The sequence below is a fragment of the Molothrus ater genome, chromosome 8, assembly GCF_012460135.2.
Source record: "Molothrus ater isolate BHLD 08-10-18 breed brown headed cowbird chromosome 8, BPBGC_Mater_1.1, whole genome shotgun sequence".
Taxonomy (NCBI): Eukaryota; Metazoa; Chordata; class Aves; order Passeriformes; family Icteridae; genus Molothrus; species Molothrus ater.
The window spans coordinates 17,572,596-17,593,026 of NC_050485.2; the positions used below are offsets into that span (position 1 = coordinate 17,572,596).

Here is a 20,431-nt window from a genome sequence, read left to right on the forward strand (position 1 = left end):
AATTCAGTAAAGCATTGAATTCCTGCAGCCCTAATGTAACCACAGTGGTATGTGCTAATTTTTCTGGCTGGTTCTGAGAGGCAGCCTCACATACTGTGTCTAATGTCACAAAGACCTGGACACCTCTGGTAAGATATGTATTGAAGGAAATGTCCTCATTTTACTGTTGCAGAAACAACATTGCCTTTGGTGTCTGACTCCCGCTGTGTTCGAGGCAGGACATGCATACGGTGAAATAAAATGGAACTTTTTCTTTCTTTGCCTTCCTCAGTCCTTAGCATTGCTTCTGGACTGAGACAATACACATCTCATCTCATTTTTGCTGCCAAAAAGGTGCTACCTCGTCATGCTGATCTGCCTCTAGTCCCCAGGCCTGGATTTGCTTCAGCAGCTGAGAGATACATAACTACAGCTAGTTCCTGCTAAGTATGAACATAATGTGTCTTGTATAAAATAATTGAAAATATAATCAATCAGGCTGAGAACAGTGGACTTTCCACATCACTGCACGGTATGAATGACCTGTCCTGTACCTCCTCACAGCAGGTCAGTTGAACAATAGTGTCCTTTCCCTGCTGGTCCTTGATGGCCTGCCAGTTCTGGAGGCACTGCTTTCTGGTGGTCAGATTTCTCCCCTGACACCAGTGCTGATGCAGAGCAGCCACTGTATCTGCTGGAGTTTCTTCTGATTCACACCAGCACAATGGAGTTCAAGATGCCAAAGTATGCCAGAGTACAAAAGGAGCCTTTGCAAGGCTTTTTGAGGTGGCACCTTCTGATTGATGATCGGAACAGGTTAGAGCGTCCATTGGGAGCACGTTCACATCGCCTCCCTTTGCACTGACCATTGTTTCCTCACTGTATATAAACAGACACTACTCCTCATTATTATATGTGAGCAGCCCATGCAAGTATGGTAAGTTATCAGCTTTGTGTGTGTGTGTGTATGTATGTGATGTTTTTACACTGGAAGTATTTCTATATTTGATTTTACTTGGAATAGTAGGACTATTCCATAACTCTGTGCTAGACCTTTGAAAAAAAACCCCTTAATTATAAAAAAAAAAATCTTGTTTTCTTTCTAGAAATTCTTGCTTGTTTTTTGCTTGATCCTTCTCTTCTCAAGAACTCTGTGCATTCCTGCTCGCTGTTACCTTAGACCAGCCAGAAAATATGGTAAGAATGGCAAATATATTAAACATTCCTGAAACATTAATTTGGAGATTCAAAGGTTTTTTTCTTAGAAATGTTGGAATAGCATAACATGCTCTTTGCTGAGGAATGATCCAAACAGCTGCTTACTCAGGGAATCAACCCACCCAGAAGTATCTCTGGACTGCGAGATTCAATAATTACACTCTGTGCTGATGTACGACTGAGGTGCTTGCCTATGTGGGAAAAACTCATATACTTTTAAGTGACTTGATTAATCTGAAGGGGGCACTTGACACTAAAATCAAAGCAAAGACAGCTGTTGTTTAAATTGCATTTAGTAGTTGAAGTATAGTAAGAACTGGGGAGAAGGAAAGAATAAGAAAATAAAATCAAAACCTGTGTGTTGACTATAAGAAAGGGCAGAAATATCCTCCAGTACCTATAAGCTAAGGTGTTTTTCAGATCCATTGCTACAGCGGAATAACATGCATCTGGTATGTGGTTGCAGCACTTGATCATGCTGTGTCATACACTCATGCACACCACAGGAGCAAACACTGGGTAACTTTTGGGCAAAGCCCAGGGTTAGGCTCTTCCCTGGTGTGATTCTACAGAAATCAGTGCTTTGATTTCCACAAACATAAGACTGTGGCCTACATCTGTTGATTTACTATTATTTTCTGGTGTGTACATTCAGGGTGCCTTTCAGACAGAAACCTCTATGTTTTTGGTGCGGTGTGGAAGAATGAAGATTGTTTCCAGTGCAGGTGTAAGATGGGTTCAATGACTTGCTGCAGCTTGTAAGTTTACCCAAATTATTGTTTGTTTATTCAGAAACTGATTGAAATATTCAGGCTTAAAAACCCTCATTGAAAGCATGTACTGAAATGTCATACTCATGAGAACAAAACTCCTTTTCCTGTTTCCCAGTTGGCTCTAATCATGACCAGCAGAATAATCGGTCAATCACACAGACTTTTTGGGGAAGAAACATAATGAAACACAGGGTGTTCCCAGCGCACAGCTCCTCCTCATCACCTAGTCTTTCTTTAGATTCAGACAGTAACTGGGTGTGTGGTTCCCTTTAGCTTCTGTTTCCTTGCTCCTTCTATTCACCAGCTTTTCTCCAGATACCTAAACACCCCGCAGCACATGAACCTGTGGGTTTCTGTATCTCTGCACCAAACCACTGACCCATCTGAAAGCATCTGTTCAGATATTCTAGCATCCTTGCCATGCTGTCTAGAGCCTATATTTCCTCCTTATCAAAACTGGACACACATGTGATAATTTGCTTTCTTGTGTGTTCTTGTGTGTCTATGGACGGCAGTGACTCATCAAGGAGAATTGTGTCTTCCTGAATAGCGATGTGAACTGATTATCTCCCCAGAAGACCAGAAAAATCCTTCTTTTAAGGGAAGGGAGAAAGAGTCCCATAAAAGTGAGGAAGACTACAATCCAAGGAACTTTTGGAGGGAAACATTCCCAGCTTTTCTCGGCCATAAGAGGGAGGGAGTTGGCCTGTGCTGAGAAGAGGCCCAGCTGGGAGTCATTCATGCTGAGATGATTCATCACTCTGTAAATTGTTTTTATTATCAAGGAAGTTTTAGTTCGAATGGGGAAGACAGAATTAATCTATATTTTGCCTTTGTGTGGGAATTTATACTAATCTCTAACAGAGAACTGCATTTAAATAAGAACAAACATTGGGAAATCACTTCATCTGTTAAAAGCCACAATCTGGGCTCTGTATTCCTTCTGTCATAACCCATAGTACTTGTTATGTATATCCACAGGCCAAGTCAATCCATGGCTGCTCCAGGATGGCTGTAGCTCAGTGAGTATCCTCCTCAAACTGTGCCTCAGCTGCTGATTTTCTCTTTGCCTTTCTCAATGACAGGGTTGTAGTCCCCAAGAAGTATGATAGGGTGAACTGTGTTGGCCTATTCCACAAGAAGAGCTGTTCCATCCGAGTGGTGAAGAAGACTAATCCTGAGATAAGTTGCAGAGTCTACAATGGAGTTGGATAAGAGCACAAGATGAATTTCTCCTCTTTCACAACTGCCCCAGAAGGTGAATATTCTCTGGATCTCTCTTTAGAGGAAAGCAGCAAGCAGCATGGCTTCAAGAGAAATGAGTTTGCCTCGTGCCTTTCACAGCTCTAATTGTGCCTTATCTATCTCATTTCTGATGCTAGGTGGTTTGTCTTACACACATTTGTAACCAAACTTTATCACCAGCTTTTTTCCTGTTGGGACCCAGAGTTAAATACATTTTCAAATACATCAAATCACTGTAGTCACTGATTGGTCTCCTTGAAAACAGAAAAATTTGCGGTGTTTATAAATGTTTGTAAATCTAATTATTGATTTGGAAATCATCTAGCTTTTAAAGTAACAGGTATTATATAGTTGTTGCCAGACACACGGACTCATTATGCAATTACACTTATTGACATTCCCCCAATGACATGTGTGCTAGAAAATGGGATGAAACAAACCAGGAAAACAGCCCCTTGAAAGCTTCCCCTCACCTTGGTGCCTTGTGGAGGTCAATCCATGCAGTCAATAAATGCAGATGCACAAGGAACATATTCTCCAGGAGATGACTGGTACATTACAAAAATGGCAATCCCATGCCTGAGAGTCCAACATACTGCAAAGAAGTGCCATATAAATAGCTCTGTAGCCTTCCATACCAGGGTAGAATTTCCTGCAATAATCTTGTTTGGATCAAAGTCCACTGACAAACAACTCCATGAAAGCTGTTTTTATAGGAAACCTAGACTATAAATCATGTTTAGCCTGTAGACTTCAGGCATTACACTGTGCCTGGTGCAAAGTCCATAAAAGTAGTTAATATGAGAAATATCCTATAAAATCTATTTATACAATATTAAGAGCAATTATAAAAAGAGTGCTGTACAGCTAAAAGGCCCAGACAAATAATTTGAGTGTGTTCAGTTTATTTAACACTGACATCATAGTGCTTTTCCTCATCTGCCTTTCCTCTACCTTCCTGAAGTGTATTACAATTAAATATTTCATCTGATGCAAACAACAACTTCTTTCCATATCTGCTGTGGAAAACCACAATCACATGGTCTATTTAAAGTGTGGTGCTGAGAACATACAAGTAGAAAACCTGCACATAATAAGGAAAACAGCTTACTAATTATCAGAAAAACCCCATCTATGGCAGTCAATAAGGTGATTCCAGAAAGCAGATAAAATGAGAAATACATTTTATCTTTTAGAATTTTTGGGGGCTGAGGAACAAAAGCAAGTTAGAACAAGAAGCAGCTCCCTTTGATGATATGCCCCTGTGCCTTCTTGGGACCAATGCCATGGACATCCCTGCATCTGGCTATGACCAATCTGGGAGGAACAGGCATCAGAGGGGCCCTCACTTCTCTACTTGAGAAGGATGAATCAGAGGATTTAATCCAGTTATGTACAAATATATATATATATATATTTGCATATCTATATCTATGGAGGTAGATGTAGATACAGATATATACAAGGGGTTATGCTATCCTCTTCCTAAATGCTAGATTCATCTATAAGGGCCTGCCTAGGGACCCCTGAGTATCAGCCCTACTTTTCTGAACATCATTTAAGCAGTTCAGAAAAATTCCTGCGCAGATACATCAGTTTCATAGCTCCCCCCAGGGAATGAAAGTTATGAAAAAATTGAGGATTGCTGATAATGGTAGAAATAGCAATTCTGCTTCAGAAAGAAGTAGAGATGCTCACAAAATGAAGCCAAACCAAACTTCTGTGAAATATCTATGGGGATGCCACGTAGCCCTGATAAACTCAGCATACACCTGCACTATGTACTGTTCCATGGTACATTTTCTCCACATGCTTTTGTCATCAAGTGCCTAGTACTATTCTTTATGGATATTGTTTGCTCACTGTTCAGCAGTGCCAGAGAGAGCAGGACTCCAGATGCTGGAACACAATTAGATTTGCTAAATGTACTGTAGCAGAATTGGCCTCTGAAAATTCATGCTCAGAGGAAAGAAGGAGACAGAGTATCAGGGCTCCATCAAGGAAGGCTGATATGGCTGGAGATCTGACACAGGAATGCTGGAGGAGACCCCCAAAGCATCCAGAGTGCAGCTGTAATCCCACTGCTGTGACAATCCTGTCACTGCAGGGAAATGCTCAATCGCAGCCAGCGTTGGTTGGTAGAGGCCTTGCTGTCGCCATAACCCCTTGCTGGAAGGAGTTATTTGGCCAGAGCAGACAGGACTATTTCTTCATGCACCTGTACCCCCTTGACAGGCTTTGTCTCCATGGAGTCCAGCTGTTTTGGGCCAGCTGCAGAGCAAGCAGCACAGTTCTCCTGTGCCTTCTGATAACAGGAGCATGGGCTGTGGGTGGAGAATGGGAACAAAGCTTCTTATTGCTGTCTGGGAGCTGGGACAGCCCCATGCCATGCCAGCTACAGCTTCTTCACCCCATCTCCTATCAACAACACATGGGACTGGGCTGTTGACAGCACTTAACTAGCAATAGTTGGGACTACAGTACTTCCACACTGCTTCCCAATGTGGAATTTCCATTGTTATGCACACCCATACAAATATTCTTGTTAATTTCTCAAGTCTTAATGGGCTGGGATCCTCACAGAGACTCTCTACAGACTATTGTTCAGTAGTTCCCACTGGGAAGTGAACCACGGCCAGGTACAAACCAGCCAGCTCAAGCACCAGAACCCCTTTTAGTGAGGTGCTGAACCCAGACCACCTGAGGGAATTTGCATTGGCATCTTTGTCTTGCTGCTGCTGTTCTCACTCCAGGGTAACTTCAGCATTGTCCCCTCTGTGCTGCAGTCTGGGCAGCTGCTGCTGGGCAACTCCAGCCCCATTGCACCTCTTGCCTTACACTCAGTGGCTGCTGGTGCATGTAAGTCCCAGACCCATGAATGTCTGCAGGGTTGGAATGGCCCAAGTGTTGCTCCCACATCAGCTTATTAATAGTGAGCATTTTCATCCTGCAGTTTGGATGCCATGTGGAAAGAACATGTGTGTAACAGGGCTCTAATGCAGCCCCATTCACCTCACCAAAATGGCCAGGACCTGGCTAGAGAAGTTCATCCTAAAAATCTGTCAAGTCCCAGATGACATAGCAAGATACTGGTAGCTGTCATTTCTTGATCCCTGGGCAGCAGAGCCCTGAGCAGTGTTTCAGGAGCCATGATACAGCTGTTCTCCACTGACTTTAAGAAGAGAGCAGATGTTTATTTGCTAGCTTGCAAGCTCTGCCCAAACGTCTGAATTGAGAGAATAAAAGCGGCCCAATATATCTTTAAATGTTTAGAAGGTGTGGAGGCAAGGCTGGCTAAGGAATGCTGCAGCTGAGGGGAACAGAATAGCTTCACAAATCCAAATATCCCTCAGGAAAAGGCCTGTCTTTTTCCTAATGGTTTTCCTCCCCTTTCTTTAATGCTTTGAACAGCAGTACAAATAAACATACGATAAATAAATTAAGGAAAAAACAGAAGGGTACAAGCCAGCCAAATAAATAATTTCAGCTTCTCTGTCTCCAGTAAGATAGGAAGAATCTTGTACTTCCTGCAAAGCTGGCCAAAAGCTCAAGATTTGTGTGGGCTGATGCTTTCCCATGCCAAGCACAGCCTGCATGTCCTTTTCCATTGCCAGATTGGAAAGCTCGTCTCCTTCAGAGGTGCCTGGGTGCAGGGCAAATGTTGGGATATGGGTGCTGGTTCAAACTAGTTGGTAAATAAAGCCTCTGAAAAGGAGGCTGGAAAAAAATAAGTAACACAAAATAAGAAGCAGCTCAAGCAACCCCTGATTTAAAAATCATTAACTGTGGACAACTGTCCAGCTTACACCACTCATTATATACATTCCAGTTCTATGCTTCTCTGCACCATTAGACATGAGAAATGCCAAAATACTCTACATCCCTACTTCTGCTTTGCTTATTTCTCTAATGATGAAAGCTGTCTGCTGAGCTCTTGAAGCAGAGGATCACATCTGTAATAGCTGTTACCAGAAAAAATGAAAGAAAATATATGGTATAAATGAAAAACTGTTTTCACTTTTAGTTTAGTTCACATGAACTTGCAGTTATTGTGATATTGAAACATCTTATTTCTGTTAACATACTACATGCCTGCAAATAAAAAACCTTTTTGCTACCACTGCTTATCACAACTTAAGAAAGGCTCCAGAACAGTATTAGCCACTGTTCTGATTATGCAGCTGACTATAGCTTAAAACCATTTTTATATAAAGACCAAAATTAGGTTATTCTGGCATAGCTGTTGGAAATATTCTGTTTGTGCATTTTCCCAGTACAAGAGAAAAATTTGCAGCTCTGATTTCTACCTTAGTTTTTGATGAGAAAGACCTGGGGAAAAAAAAATCACAGAAATCTGGCACTTCTGCAATCCCCTTTCCCCCCTTTATTTCCACCTTTTTCAGTGCTCTTTCATTTCTGAGTTCTTTTCCTGAGTAACACTGTGTCTCTTCCCCAGTCACAATCTAAGGGCTTTAGCGTGCACCCTTCTAAAAGAAAATTTCAACATCTGTCTGTGATGGAATGGAAAATCTGAGAAAACTGGTACTGGCCTCCTAAGCTGAGGCAAAATTGTCTTTGTAGCCCTACAGAAATCTTGCCTCAGCAAGGAGAAGAGGATTAGGCTCTATGTCTGTATTTTGTCTCTTTGTTTTCACTTGAGATCACACTTGTGCAGCATGGGGGCATGCTGTGCTTCAGATACTTCACAGCTCTTTTCTGAAGTTGTTATTCCTCCCAAGTATCCCTAGATTTTGTATATTTATACAACAGCAGAGGGAGCCAGAACTTCAAAGTCAGACCATAATCATAGGGCAGAATTCATTGGCTAAGTTGAAGGGAGGGAAGGACAAGAGGGCGGGATAGAGAGGGGGAGAGGGAGAGAGATGCCATCCTAATCACCTACAGAAACAGCCAGCAGAGCTCCTCTCCTGGATTGCAAGGGCACAAAAGGTCTTACTTCACTCCTACAACATTTCTGCCTGCTTCCAGATCAGAAATGTGCACCAACAGCAGAGATTCTCTCCATCAGTAACTGGTAAGAATTTTCTAAATTATCTATTTCAGATTGTCAAGAGCTCACATCTCTTTATTAAAGTTATCACCTGTTATTGTTAAAAAAAGTTGATGACTATGTTTGATTCGTGAAGACTGTTTGACTTGTCACGAAAGGCCCAACTCTTGTATCTACTGAGCAAAGCTTTGCAACCTTTTGGGGTGCAAGAGGGAGATGACAGCTTCTTGGGAGCCTTTTCGGTTCAGTGTGCTCCCTGCCACCCTGTGGTGTGACAGAAAGAACCTTCCTGGTGCCTCTGGTCGCTGGAAAACACTTCTTATCTCTTAATCCCTGAGATTTCTTGGTCCTCACACAACCAGTGCAGCTTCAGACAGGACACAACACATCACTCTCCAGATATCCTGACTGACTGACTGCTGAGGTGCCCATTGCAATGTTTTATAGATCCACCACTTCCTTTGGTAATGATCATCTTTGTAAAATGTATTTTTTTTCTCTTGGGTAGCAAACATGTCACAAAGGCCATTACTCTTAAGAGATCAAGGGCTAACTACCATTCTCCAGTCTGCAGATTTTCACATTTTGCCTTTGTGAGCTGGCTCCATGTCTTTAGTAAGGTTGTTATGAATTTAACCAGAAAATAAAAAGTTGGAGTAAATGCTTTTGTAAAACTTCCTTGCTTTCTACAGGATCAGAGAAGATTAACTCATAACAGAATTTCATGAGCTCGAAAAGGTTTCCCTCAGAAAACATGCAGATATGAGAGGGGGAAAAAGAATTCACTTTCCTTGGTATTTATGCCACCCCTTATGTTCTAGACTTGTAATATGTTAATATACACAGGTTTTTATACACTCTAATTATGCAGGTTCTAGAAATTTTTATCCTATATAGCTTTTTCAATGACCTAAGACAGTTTGTCCCAATATTTTTGCAATACAAAGCTAAAAAGAGGTGAAGAGTTCATCCATTAACTTTCACTGTACAGGATCCCTTATGGATTTTACACTGTTCTGGGATGTCTGTGCAAACCCAGTGACATTTCCTCTTCTAGTTAAGTGTTGCATTCCTGGGAAGCTAGAATAATAGTGATTTTTAACTTTTCTTTAGTATGTAAGGCTAAACAGGCCAGTTGTGCTTTACTGAGATAATGTCATTGGCAGACAAAAGGGGATACCACTGTCAGTCAGTCCCCTCTACCTCAATATCTGTAATATAAATTCTGGCATTGTGTTGAACCTTTCCATTGCTCCTTTTTTATTTTTTCCTAGCAGACAACAGGCAGCTTTACTCCCAGTAATTGCTTTAACTCTTTAAATAAGTGATACAATCACTGCATGTCTTTAGGAATTGCTTCTCCCAGAATGTCTTATGGACTGAAAGCCAGTTGTCTTAGCAACTAGTTAGGCTCTGGGATAGATAAGCAAGTGCTTCTAAGTGTCAGATAATGAAGCCAGACACTGCAAATATGTTTTTTTTCTTTGACTAATGTCTGATGTGGAAATTGGCTTCCACTGTCCATCCCAACTATGGAGATGTTATTTGATTGCAGGCAGTGGATGATCATGATCAGCTTTGCAAAAATGACCCACCCTTTCCCAGTGGGTACATAGAGCCCAGCATCTGTAGCAGCCCCCTGCTTTATCCTGTCTCCAGGAAAAAAAGTTTTTATTGGGGTTTTCAAAGGATGTCTTTGAGTCCAGAGGTCTCTCAAAGGAGCAGTCATGTATTAACTACTTGAAGCCATAATGGGCTAGCAGTCTCCTTGAAACCCACTGACGGTTTTATTTTCTTCCCTGACTCATTTCTGCAGTATTCCATTTCCTTTGAGGAATTTTTCAGAGAAATACAGGATAATGCCCTGGGGCAAGACTTTTGAGCTGACAAGTGATAATTTGGTTTCTTTTTTTTTGAGACAAGCTGAGTGACATTTGTTACTTTAGAAGGCTGTGCTGTTCACCAAGACAAACCCTTCAAACTTTGCCTGCTCTTCTTCCTTGCTTCCAGCACAAACAGAAGAGTGATAAATGCCTACAAAAGATGTATGTGGGGAACTGAACTTATACTAAGATTAATTCTGAAAGCTCATTGTCTTCTTCCTTCTGTATCCTGTTAATTTGCTGCAGACTTTTGTGACACTTGCTTTTTAGAGAAGCTGTCTCATCCTGCATTAACTAGAGAACAAACTCCCATGAACATCTTCGTTTTTGTTACTGAACTCTTTCCCAATATTCATTAAGAGTCTGAACAGGATTCCTCTTTCTTCTTTAAAGACAAGTGAGCAAAAAACAAGCAAAAATCTCTCTCCCTCAACAAACAGATTTAGGAGATATACTTCTTACTCCTACAAGCCAAGTAAATATTGCTTCATTTTCTGAGGAAAAAAGCTGTTTTTTCTTCGACCATAATCTCATGGTTTCTGTGACCTTCAATACAATGGGGGGACTAACTAACAAACACCCCTGTTCCCACTGCACTGATGATTCACTATATTAGCTCACCTTTGATTCAAATGTCTAAACAGAATATGCACACATTGCTTTTTACTGGCTCTTGGTTTAGAATAAACTGAAAGGCAACCAAACACCTTGAAAGCCAAACACATAATTTGGGAGTGACTACCCTTGAGGATCTTGCCACCCAAGGATACCATACTAGGATGCATAAGTGTAAGGCTAATGCAATAGTTATTTTTCTGTTTTTCTGGGACTGCTTTTTGTATTATGGTTGCTGGAACAAGAGCTAAAGAGCACTACAGACATAGGTGATCTGTGCATTGAATTTTCCCAAGATATCAGGTTGGCAGGTGGTTTAAAGCACCTCATGGTGCATCACAGGTTCCCTAGAGACACTGGACAACTCATGTCCCATCTTCTTTTCACAGTCCTCTTATCGGTGATAAGAGGGTGATAACTCCTTATTTACTTCTGGGCAGTACCATGAGACTGAATGCCCAGCAAGTGCCTGTCATTCATCTGGTGTGGGATAGCACAAAGTGATAAAAGGGAGGGAGCTCCTAACCCAACAACACACATTACAGAGATGCTCTTCATCCCAACCACACTTACCATCAGTGACCAACACACAGCCACACTCAGTCTTTGCTATTTCTCTTGGAAATGTGTTCTCTAAACCTATGGGATCTGACTTCTGCTTTTCAGGTGGCTCCACCACTTTCTCTTTTTTTCTTCAGCATTATTAGTTCTCACTGTTGCTTCAGCATGTCCAAAAGTGTCTGGGACCCTTGAGAGGGCTTACTCTGTGGACACAGATGTTTGTAATAACTGCACATATTTTCATATTTTTCAAGCAACAAAAGAGAACCATGTGTTTGTTGTTGAGGATACTGTAGCTAGGGACATGAGGCTGGGACCGTAGTAAAAAGCTCACGTGTTTTGTTTACAGCAAAATCTGTTTGTCCTGTCCAAATGCCAGGACTTGTCTCTTCTGACTGGTACAAAATAATATTGCAGGCTGCCCATCCCTTAGCTCTGTTTCGCTTGCAGCATCTCCACTGGCCAGCAATCATTAAAAACAATGGGGCTGGTTGAAGGTTTTTAATTCCATATCCATTTTCTCACTGAAACAGACCACCATACACTCCCCATATGTGAACATGGAATCCATTCATCACCATTGCTGCTTCTTTTTCTTCCAGAAAGTGTATCAATCTGTTCACATGGATTGGGCAACAACACAAAAATGGGAGGACAGAAGGAGTTATGCCTATATCCTCAATTTGGAAAATTTTCTTTGCCCTGCTTTAATTAAGATTTAAACTACTGAGGAAATGAAAGACTAAAGGGCTGCTATATTTTTCTTGTGTGACTGTCTTGACTGCCTCAGATGGATATGGATAGATGACAGAAAGATAAAGAGAGGTAGAGTTAGAGAAATCAACAGGTCCAGCAAAGTAACAAAAGAATTTACTGTACTTGTTCATTTTTGCTGATCAAACAGAACAATGATCCCAAAGCATCCTTTTATTTACTGCACCCTATTGCTTTCTTTAGTTCCTGAGAGGCAACATCTCTAGAAAACAATAAAATTCATAATGGGAAAGACAAGGCAAAGAAAAACATATAGGATAGTGGGGGCTTTTTGTACAGTACTGGTTATCTTTAGGCATGCAGTTATTCAGCAATAAATGCTACTCCATTGAAGTGATAAGCTCACCATACCATGTTACTTATGTATTCATACCATAATCAGTAGGTTTTTCTTGAATCTCAGACATTTTTCACCGCCTCACAAACTTGTTTGAGTGATATTTAATCATTGAGGAAAGTGTCATGCAGTGGTTAAATACTGTCATTCCCCGAGTATTTATTTACTTTTCATACTACAAGCCCTTGAACAGCATGGAACTGCCTCTGGCCTGATGAGAACTCTCAGCAGAGTCAGATTTTTTTTCTTTGATTTCTGGACACAGAGGATTTGGACATGAGGGTCAGGATTATAAAGTAGACTTTGCTATGGCTCACAGGAGTCATCTGGGAGAGTCGAGGCAGTCCTGTGACTGAGATTTCCAGAAGTATGCAGTAGCAATTAACTCCATGGGTTTGGCTCCCTGAATCCCACTGAAAGTCCCAGCTCATGGCTTGCAGCAGTGAGTTTGAAGCACACCTATCTGTGCAGGAACACTCTCTAGGAGATAGAACATGCTTTTACAACAAATTCGTAAAAAAAGAAAAAAAAAAAGAAAAAAAAAAAAAAAAAAAAGCAAACTTATCCTGAGGGAGAATCAATAAAAATCTTCCCAGAAGGAATTAAAAGCCACTATCAAAATCACTCACTCTTAAAGCCAAAATCAGAGAGCTGGACTGTATTTCTGATAAACCCTGTCATGGTCACATTAGGGGAGATATCAATGCTTCATGGGCACTGGAGTTCATCCGGAATGAGGAAGCAAGAAATTTGGACTGCAGTTCCCATGACCTGTCACAGCTGTGTAGAAGCTGGAAAACGTTGAAATTATTTCGAATTATTTTAGACTTTTAAAAAATTTCCCATGATATCCCTCCAGAGAATGAGCCTGAGTTTTTGCATGGTAATTGTCTTGCACAAATGTGAGTTCTGGCTGCAATTACAAATGCATTACACAGAAGATATTTTAATGTTGGCTTTGCGCACCTAATATGCCTAGCCTTGCACATTGATATTTAGCACAGCTGAAGGTAAATGCAGCCTCACAATGTCCTCTGCCCAGTTTTGGATCAGAACCTTGCAAAACCAGAATTGCACACAATTTTACCCTGGGTGGGTTTTGATCCGGTTTTGTTGTATCACCACTCTACTGCATTAGTGATGTTCAAGATACTGCAGTGAGTGAAATAATGAAGTTAAGTTCTTAAATCCATGGGACAACCTCACAATGAATAAACATGGTCATAATTCAATAGAGTTGTACAGACTTTCATACCACAGTGCAGCAAAGGGCTCCATTTTATGATCTAATAAACTGTGTAAGAGGGAGCTGCAGAATATACACAAAATCCCTGGCATTTGCTTCCCTGTCTCCCTCCTTACCCTTTTGACTAATTTCTTGCAGCATAACTAAACATATTTTTTCTTTTCCTTTCCTTTGCAGATATATCCAGACCTTCCACAGCCAGACAGAACAGATAACGCTTTTAGACTGGCTCCAGAAGACTCAGACTGTGTTTGACTACCACCCTTTTGCATAAATATTTTGGGATTCAAGATGAATAAGACAAGGGCTGTTAATGATGTTTTTCATTTCCTGATCAGCAAGAACTGGAGCTCAAGCCGAAGCTTTCCTATGAACATTTCTAATCAGTGCATGAACATCACTGACCTTACTGTCTTTCTGGCCACCTCCTACAGCTTGGAGACTGTTCTGGGCATTGTGGGAAACATCTGTCTGATTGCTGTCATTGCCAGGCAGAAGGAAAAGGCAAATGTCACCAATATCCTAATTTCCAACTTAATAATTTCAGACTTGTTTATGTGTCTCGTCTGCCTGCCTTTCACCGTCGTTTACACTATGATGGACTACTGGATATTTGGAGAAGTCATGTGCAAAATGACCTCTTTCACTCAGTGCACAACTGTGACAGTGTCAATCCTTTCCCTTGTCCTTATTGCTCTGGAAAGACACCAGCTCATCATAAACCCAACTGGCTGGAGGCCAAATACCTCCCAAGCCTACCTAGGAATTGGAGTGATTTGGACTTTAGCATGTCTCATGTCCCTACCCTTTTTGACCACATCCATCTTGTCTAACGAGTTGTATGAGCAGCTCTCACACTTCATGAATTTTTCCACTGATAAGGCAATATGTATCAACTCGTGGCCTTCTGAGCAACACAAACTTATCTACACTACCACTTTACTGCTCTTGCAATATTGCATCCCTCTGTTCTTCATCATCCTTTGCTACCTGCGAATCTACTTACGCCTGCAGAAGAGGAAGGACATGTTTGAGAAGAGCGAGTACAGCAACCGAGCGGTCCAGCTGAGAAGGATAAACATCTTGCTAGCATCCATGGTTGCTGCTTTTGCTGTTTGCTGGCTACCACTGCATGTTTTCAACACCATCGTGGACTGGAATTACAAAATCATTTCGCCTTGCCACCACAACCTGATCTTCTCATTGTGCCACCTGGTAGCTATGGCTTCTACCTGTGTCAACCCTGTTATCTATGGTTTCCTAAACAGCAACTTCAAAAAAGAAGTGAAGTCACTGATTCTAAGCTGCCAGCATAATTCAGTAACTGCCTCAATGGAAGAATATGATCATTTGCCTTTATCCACCATGCAGACTGAAATTTCCAAGGGGTCACTGATGTTGAACTGTAGGCACAATTCTATCTAAGGAGCAGAAAACATTTCAGAAGGGTGCACTGACACCACACACCAACTATTACCTGTGGGTATATAAAGCAACTGGTGATGCCACAGCTGGGATGTGAACAGGAAGCCAACACTACCTGATTTTTGGAAGAACAAGCAAAGTAATGTTGTAAATGTTCACAGTTGCTGCTGTGGTGCACAAGCTTTTCATGTCACTGAGGTGGTAAGGACACTGAGGAGACTGGGCTGCTGTAAAGCAGCTGCTCTAAGAACAGTGACTAAGCTGTGACTGCACGGAGGCTGACATGGGTTCATCAGCAAAACTCATATCTCTACCATGGCTGCAGTAGAAAACCAGATTTCCAGTTTCATCACTGCAGGCTGCCAAAAGTTGTGTTGGAAGACTCTCTCGGTTTTCCAGTATTAGTAAGATTTTTATGCACAGGTGACACACTAGTGGAACAGAGATATGTAAATATCAATTTTTTTTTTACCACCTCTCACAGCCCATTAAGTAACAGTAATCTTTCACATCTTCACATAAAACACTGCCTGTTTCTATAAAACTTCACTCTCTGCCATAGGCTTGAGAACAGTTGTTGCCTCTGCAAGCAGGGACAAGCAACAATGACCCTGGTATGTAAAGAAGACAGTCACTTACAAAGGATGGCAGCAAATGAAAATGCTATTTGATGGATTAAACTCAAAATGCATTGAGATGATACTGAGAACTGTTTTTAAGCACATGATAAACAGTTGTAGATCTACATGGAAATGAGTCAGTTCCTGCTGCTGTCAGTCACCAAGCTCTGCAATGCTACAGCTTCATGCCATGATGGTACAAGATGGCCAGATTACAGGAGTTGTTCTAGGACTTGGTAGCAACATGACAATCTGCTTCAGCATCTTCTTGGTACTGTAATTGCAAAGTATCTAATTCAGAAGGTCAGAATGAGCATGAAAACCTGTTTGTGGAAACCATGTGTTTCCAGAGTGGCTACACTTCTAAAGAAATAAACATGTGCATGGAGAATTTGAGTTTTCTTAAAAAATAAAACCTGATGGCAGATATCAGTCACACTCACTGGCATCAGCAGCACAGGTGAAGCTGAAATTCCAACAAATCAAGAGAAGGTCAATGAAAATACACAGGTGGAACCCAGGTCAGGCTAAAGCCAAGCCACATAGGTAGTACTGACAATTGCTCTAGTAAAATGGTCATATTTTCATAACTGTGTTATTTGTAGCCTTTGTTCATGAAACCTACAAACTATAAACTCTTTTTAACCTCTGGAGCCAGAGAAATCGCTCAGTGACTACTGAGAAACCAAGGCATGCCCAAGAAGGCCATACTGAGGTACAGATTTAAAAAAAACAAAACAAAACAGGTAGCAAGTGCAAAAAGGAGACCATCCAGTTCAATGCTAATGAAATATTGAAGCATATTCTATCCTGATTTGCTAAACTAACCTTAGCAGAAGACCAGACTGGGTGGTCAGCTGAGATAATTTCCAACACAAAATGTGCTTTGATAAGCAATGATTACTTGTTGCAGTCAAGAGGTTTGCATGGAGCTGAAGATATGCAGTGTATAGTTATGCAAGCAACTAGAAATTCCTTAGCTGGCAGATCTCTGATCAGACCAATTGGTATAAAGACAGGTGAGGAAAAGTCTTCTTCCAATGCTGTGAACTGACAGGAATATGGATGCTGAGCAGAGTATCTGAGGACAAGAGCTAACCCCTGTGTTATAAGGCAGCAAGAGCTATCCTATCCCCAGCTGGCAGAAATAAAAGTTAACCCTTGCCATGAGCTGGGTGCACAGATTTCAGTTGTAAAACTTGAAGTTTGGCCTTGAATTCTCGTGTGCAGAATCTTACGGCAGAACCTTTTTTGATGCAGCCACCCCTGTAATTCTGGCCAGAACCTGTATATCTTAGTAAGGGACTTGGTGTGTGATTGATTACCTTTTGTATCTTCCTCAACTATGTGGCAAGATATTTTTGCTTTTTTCAAATGGCTTCCAGCTTTCTTTTATTTTCTTTATTACTTGCTATGCTGAGAAGTTGTTTCTCTTGATTAGTTTGCATGCAATGTGATTTCTAGACTGGGCGTTGAGTCTACTAAAAACACAGAACAAGAGGACTTTTATATCAGCTGCATCTTGAAATTTGCTGCTGTAGCCAAAACCACCATGGGATGCTGAGTAGCACAAAACACAGCAGCTCCTCCTAATCAGTGTGAGTTATATCAAAACTGTGCTGTATTACTTCAGGGCTTAAATACTGTTTCAACTTTGTCACGGTTTTGCATTTAGAATCAATTTAAGTAATTGAGTAATTCTGCCTGTTTTCCGCACTTGTTAGAATTCCAGCATTTGGTCAGCTAAAGTGTCTGTAAAGCTATTGTAAGAATACTCTGCTAAACACAAACACAGAAAATTACCTGATACATGGTCTTAAGTATATAAATTTTCAAGCAGCCAGTGTCTTAAATGGAAACACAATTACCTTTAGCATTTGCACTTCCACAAGCCTGTCTTTGTCACTAGCTCTAAGTGAAAACTTTTGGTAAAGTGCTTATAGTACAGCAGAGACCTGCTGCTGGAGCTGTGCACTGGCATTGTGCATCAGATCTGAGTTCTTCCTGCAAAGGGTAGAAATATGAGCAAGATCTGACACTGTTTAACTGTAATTCACGTGGCCATTTGTTTCCATGAACACAAGTAGATACATAAAGCAAGCGGATCCAACTTTACAATAACACAGACAAACACAAACGGATGTTATCTTCCTCTCGTGATTAAGCAAAGTGTCAAGTTTTGAGTCAACTACTGTTTATTACTAACTGACTTTGGACTGGATAAACTACAGGATTTAAACACTAAAAGGCACCAAACTGCACCCATACTTCTAACTGCAAAAATGCAGACCCTCAGAAACTCCCAACCAGCTGCAGTCTATCCATTTACTTACTATCCTGAGATACATGTTTTTCAACCTCTAAAACTTCCTACGTAACTAAATAAACTTTAAAGAAAACACAGAAAAATAAATAGATCTAGGTACCAAAGGACTGAATATGTGACAGGAAAGGTGCCTGTACCAATTCTTCATTCTGTGCATACACCAAGGCTTATGCTGCTGTGCACAAATGCAGTAGAGATAATACCCTGGTAGCTTTTTAAGTACTTTTGCAGCAACTGTTCCCTCTGAAGGCAAAGTCACAAGGCTAGATGAAATTATGCCTGCATAATTGAAAGAGCCATTTTATTTGTCACTTTGGGGCTTTATGCATCCAAGGGAGGCTAGGTTTCTTTGGTCCCAGCAGAAGGCAACAGAACAGAAATAGCTTACATACCTCTTATCCATCTGTAAATAACAGATACTGTTAATGTGTAAGAAGCACAGAGCTTTTTTGTGTTCATTGTATACAGTGATAGTTTTGGGTATACTCTAAAGTTCTGCTACTGAGTCACAAAAGCAATGATGGAGAAATAGGCAGGAGTTGTGCAAATCATGAGTTCCTACAATTTTAAGACCTTACACTGCCTTTTTTTAAAAAAAAAGTTTTTCATAATCTTGCCTCTTGTGACCCATTATAAGAAGACAGTAAGGTTTTCAGAGCAAGAGAACAACTTATTCTGTGATATAAATAGCACACTACAGGAATCTTATAATAACAAATAAAGTAATATTGTCTGTGTCACTTCTCTGTGCCTGCTTCTGTAAAATGATGTAATACTCTTCATTGTATAAAATACTTAAGGTTTAGTCCTCAGCTAGTGTTTATCAAGAGAAAACAAATGTATGGTGTAATAAGACCCACTGATGTATGAAGGATTTGACACGTTATTCCAATGGACAATGGTGCAGTGCAGCCAACAAGGGAGGACAGGCAAGTACCAAAAATTCAGCATGGAACATTGGAATACTCTGATGCCAGAACTCAAATCATCTTCACAGACTTTTCAGATTGCACAAGAAGCTGAGTCCTCTATGGCACAGTGTCCTGAACCCCAACCAGAACCACAGCCAGAAAGTAACTGACACTGCTGGGATGAAAATCAGTGTGGGATATTCAACAAAATTTTACTGAACTTCATAAAATGCTTTGACTGGGTTAAAAGTATTGGTAAATTTCTCTGACTGGGTTACCTGGCTTGACAGAAAGTAAACCAAGGTATCAGAAATGACTGCAGTTTGTGCTATAACCATGTGTGGTTTATTACACTTGCACACACAAGGGAAGAGTGCAATAGCAGGGTTTGCCTGCCTGGACTGGTGGTGTGTGGCATGAGCTGCCACAGGGGTTGGCAGCAATGCTGTGACAGCCATCAGTCACATCTGCAGCGTGGGTTTGCTGTGTGCAAACACACTGCACACACATCTGAGGACTGACACTGGGTGAGAGATTATTGTGAAATAAGATGTCATACCCTGAGGACCACTTCAGAGATCCTTTTGCTTTGACCCAAGGGTCTTCTCACAAGATCACCTGGCATTTCATTTTATAGGCCATTCTTTTCGAGTTTCTTATCAATCAAACACTGGCCTGATTTTCATACCTGTGTAGACTCCAATGTAAATTGTTGATGCTTAGTATGATGTGTTATCTGGGTTTATATTGTATGAGCATCAAAATCCACAGAGCTTTTATGCTCTTCCCTCCCTTTCTCAGTTTGCTCTATAAAGTCACTTATTTGAACTCAGGAAGTCGTAAGTAGAATAAGCCTGAGATTTATACTTCTGTACTATGCCTTTCCTGCCAGATCATGCTCATTAGGCCTTAGTGAGAATTGTTTTGTTGTCCTTCCAATAAATGCTTATTTAAAGCCCAGTAGCAGCACAGAGATTTTAGGATGGAAACCTGTGTTGAAATTTAATTCCGGAGATGTCTACCTTTTTTTTTTTCTTTATAGAACTTTAGTTGATGGCACCCACCATCCCTTTGTAAAACAATACTCAGTTAAATAGTGCTATAGTATTCATCACATATAATAGGAAGTGTTTTGTTCAATAGAAATTGCAACACAGATTACCACATATAATACTAAGAAAAAATAGCCATGATACACATAAATTGATGGCATAATAGTAGCATGAATAAGTACTTCTAGAGGAATATCACAAGATGCAAACTGACAGTAGAAAAATGGAGTTTCAGTCTAAAGGTGTGCTAACAGAGAACATGGAACTTGCACTGTAACTCTTTAAAACAGGACTAGGTTTTATTCTGTCCTTTGAGTATAGTAACTTCAGGTCATGATTTACTGTGTCCCTTATCCAGTCCATGGGAACATGAATACTCCCTGTAGGGGCTAGTGGGCAAATACTACTTCATCATCCATAAGTACTTGTCTTGATTCCATTTCTACAAGGTGATT

The 20,431-nt window shown here is 40.8% G+C and overlaps 1 protein-coding gene across 1 annotated transcript; it reads left to right on the forward strand.

Annotated features, from left to right (window-relative positions):
* The first annotated feature begins 8,135 nt into the window (after positions 1-8,135).
* Positions 8,136-19,240, forward strand: NPY4R2 (neuropeptide Y receptor Y4-2). The gene is made up of 2 exons (XM_036385204.2): positions 8,136-8,250; positions 13,820-19,240. Exon 2 carries the CDS (start codon positions 13,934-13,936, stop codon positions 15,065-15,067), a length of 1,134 nt encoding a protein of 377 aa, XP_036241097.1. The 5' UTR covers positions 8,136-8,250; positions 13,820-13,933; the 3' UTR covers positions 15,068-19,240.
* The last annotated feature ends 1,191 nt before the right edge of the window (positions 19,241-20,431 follow it).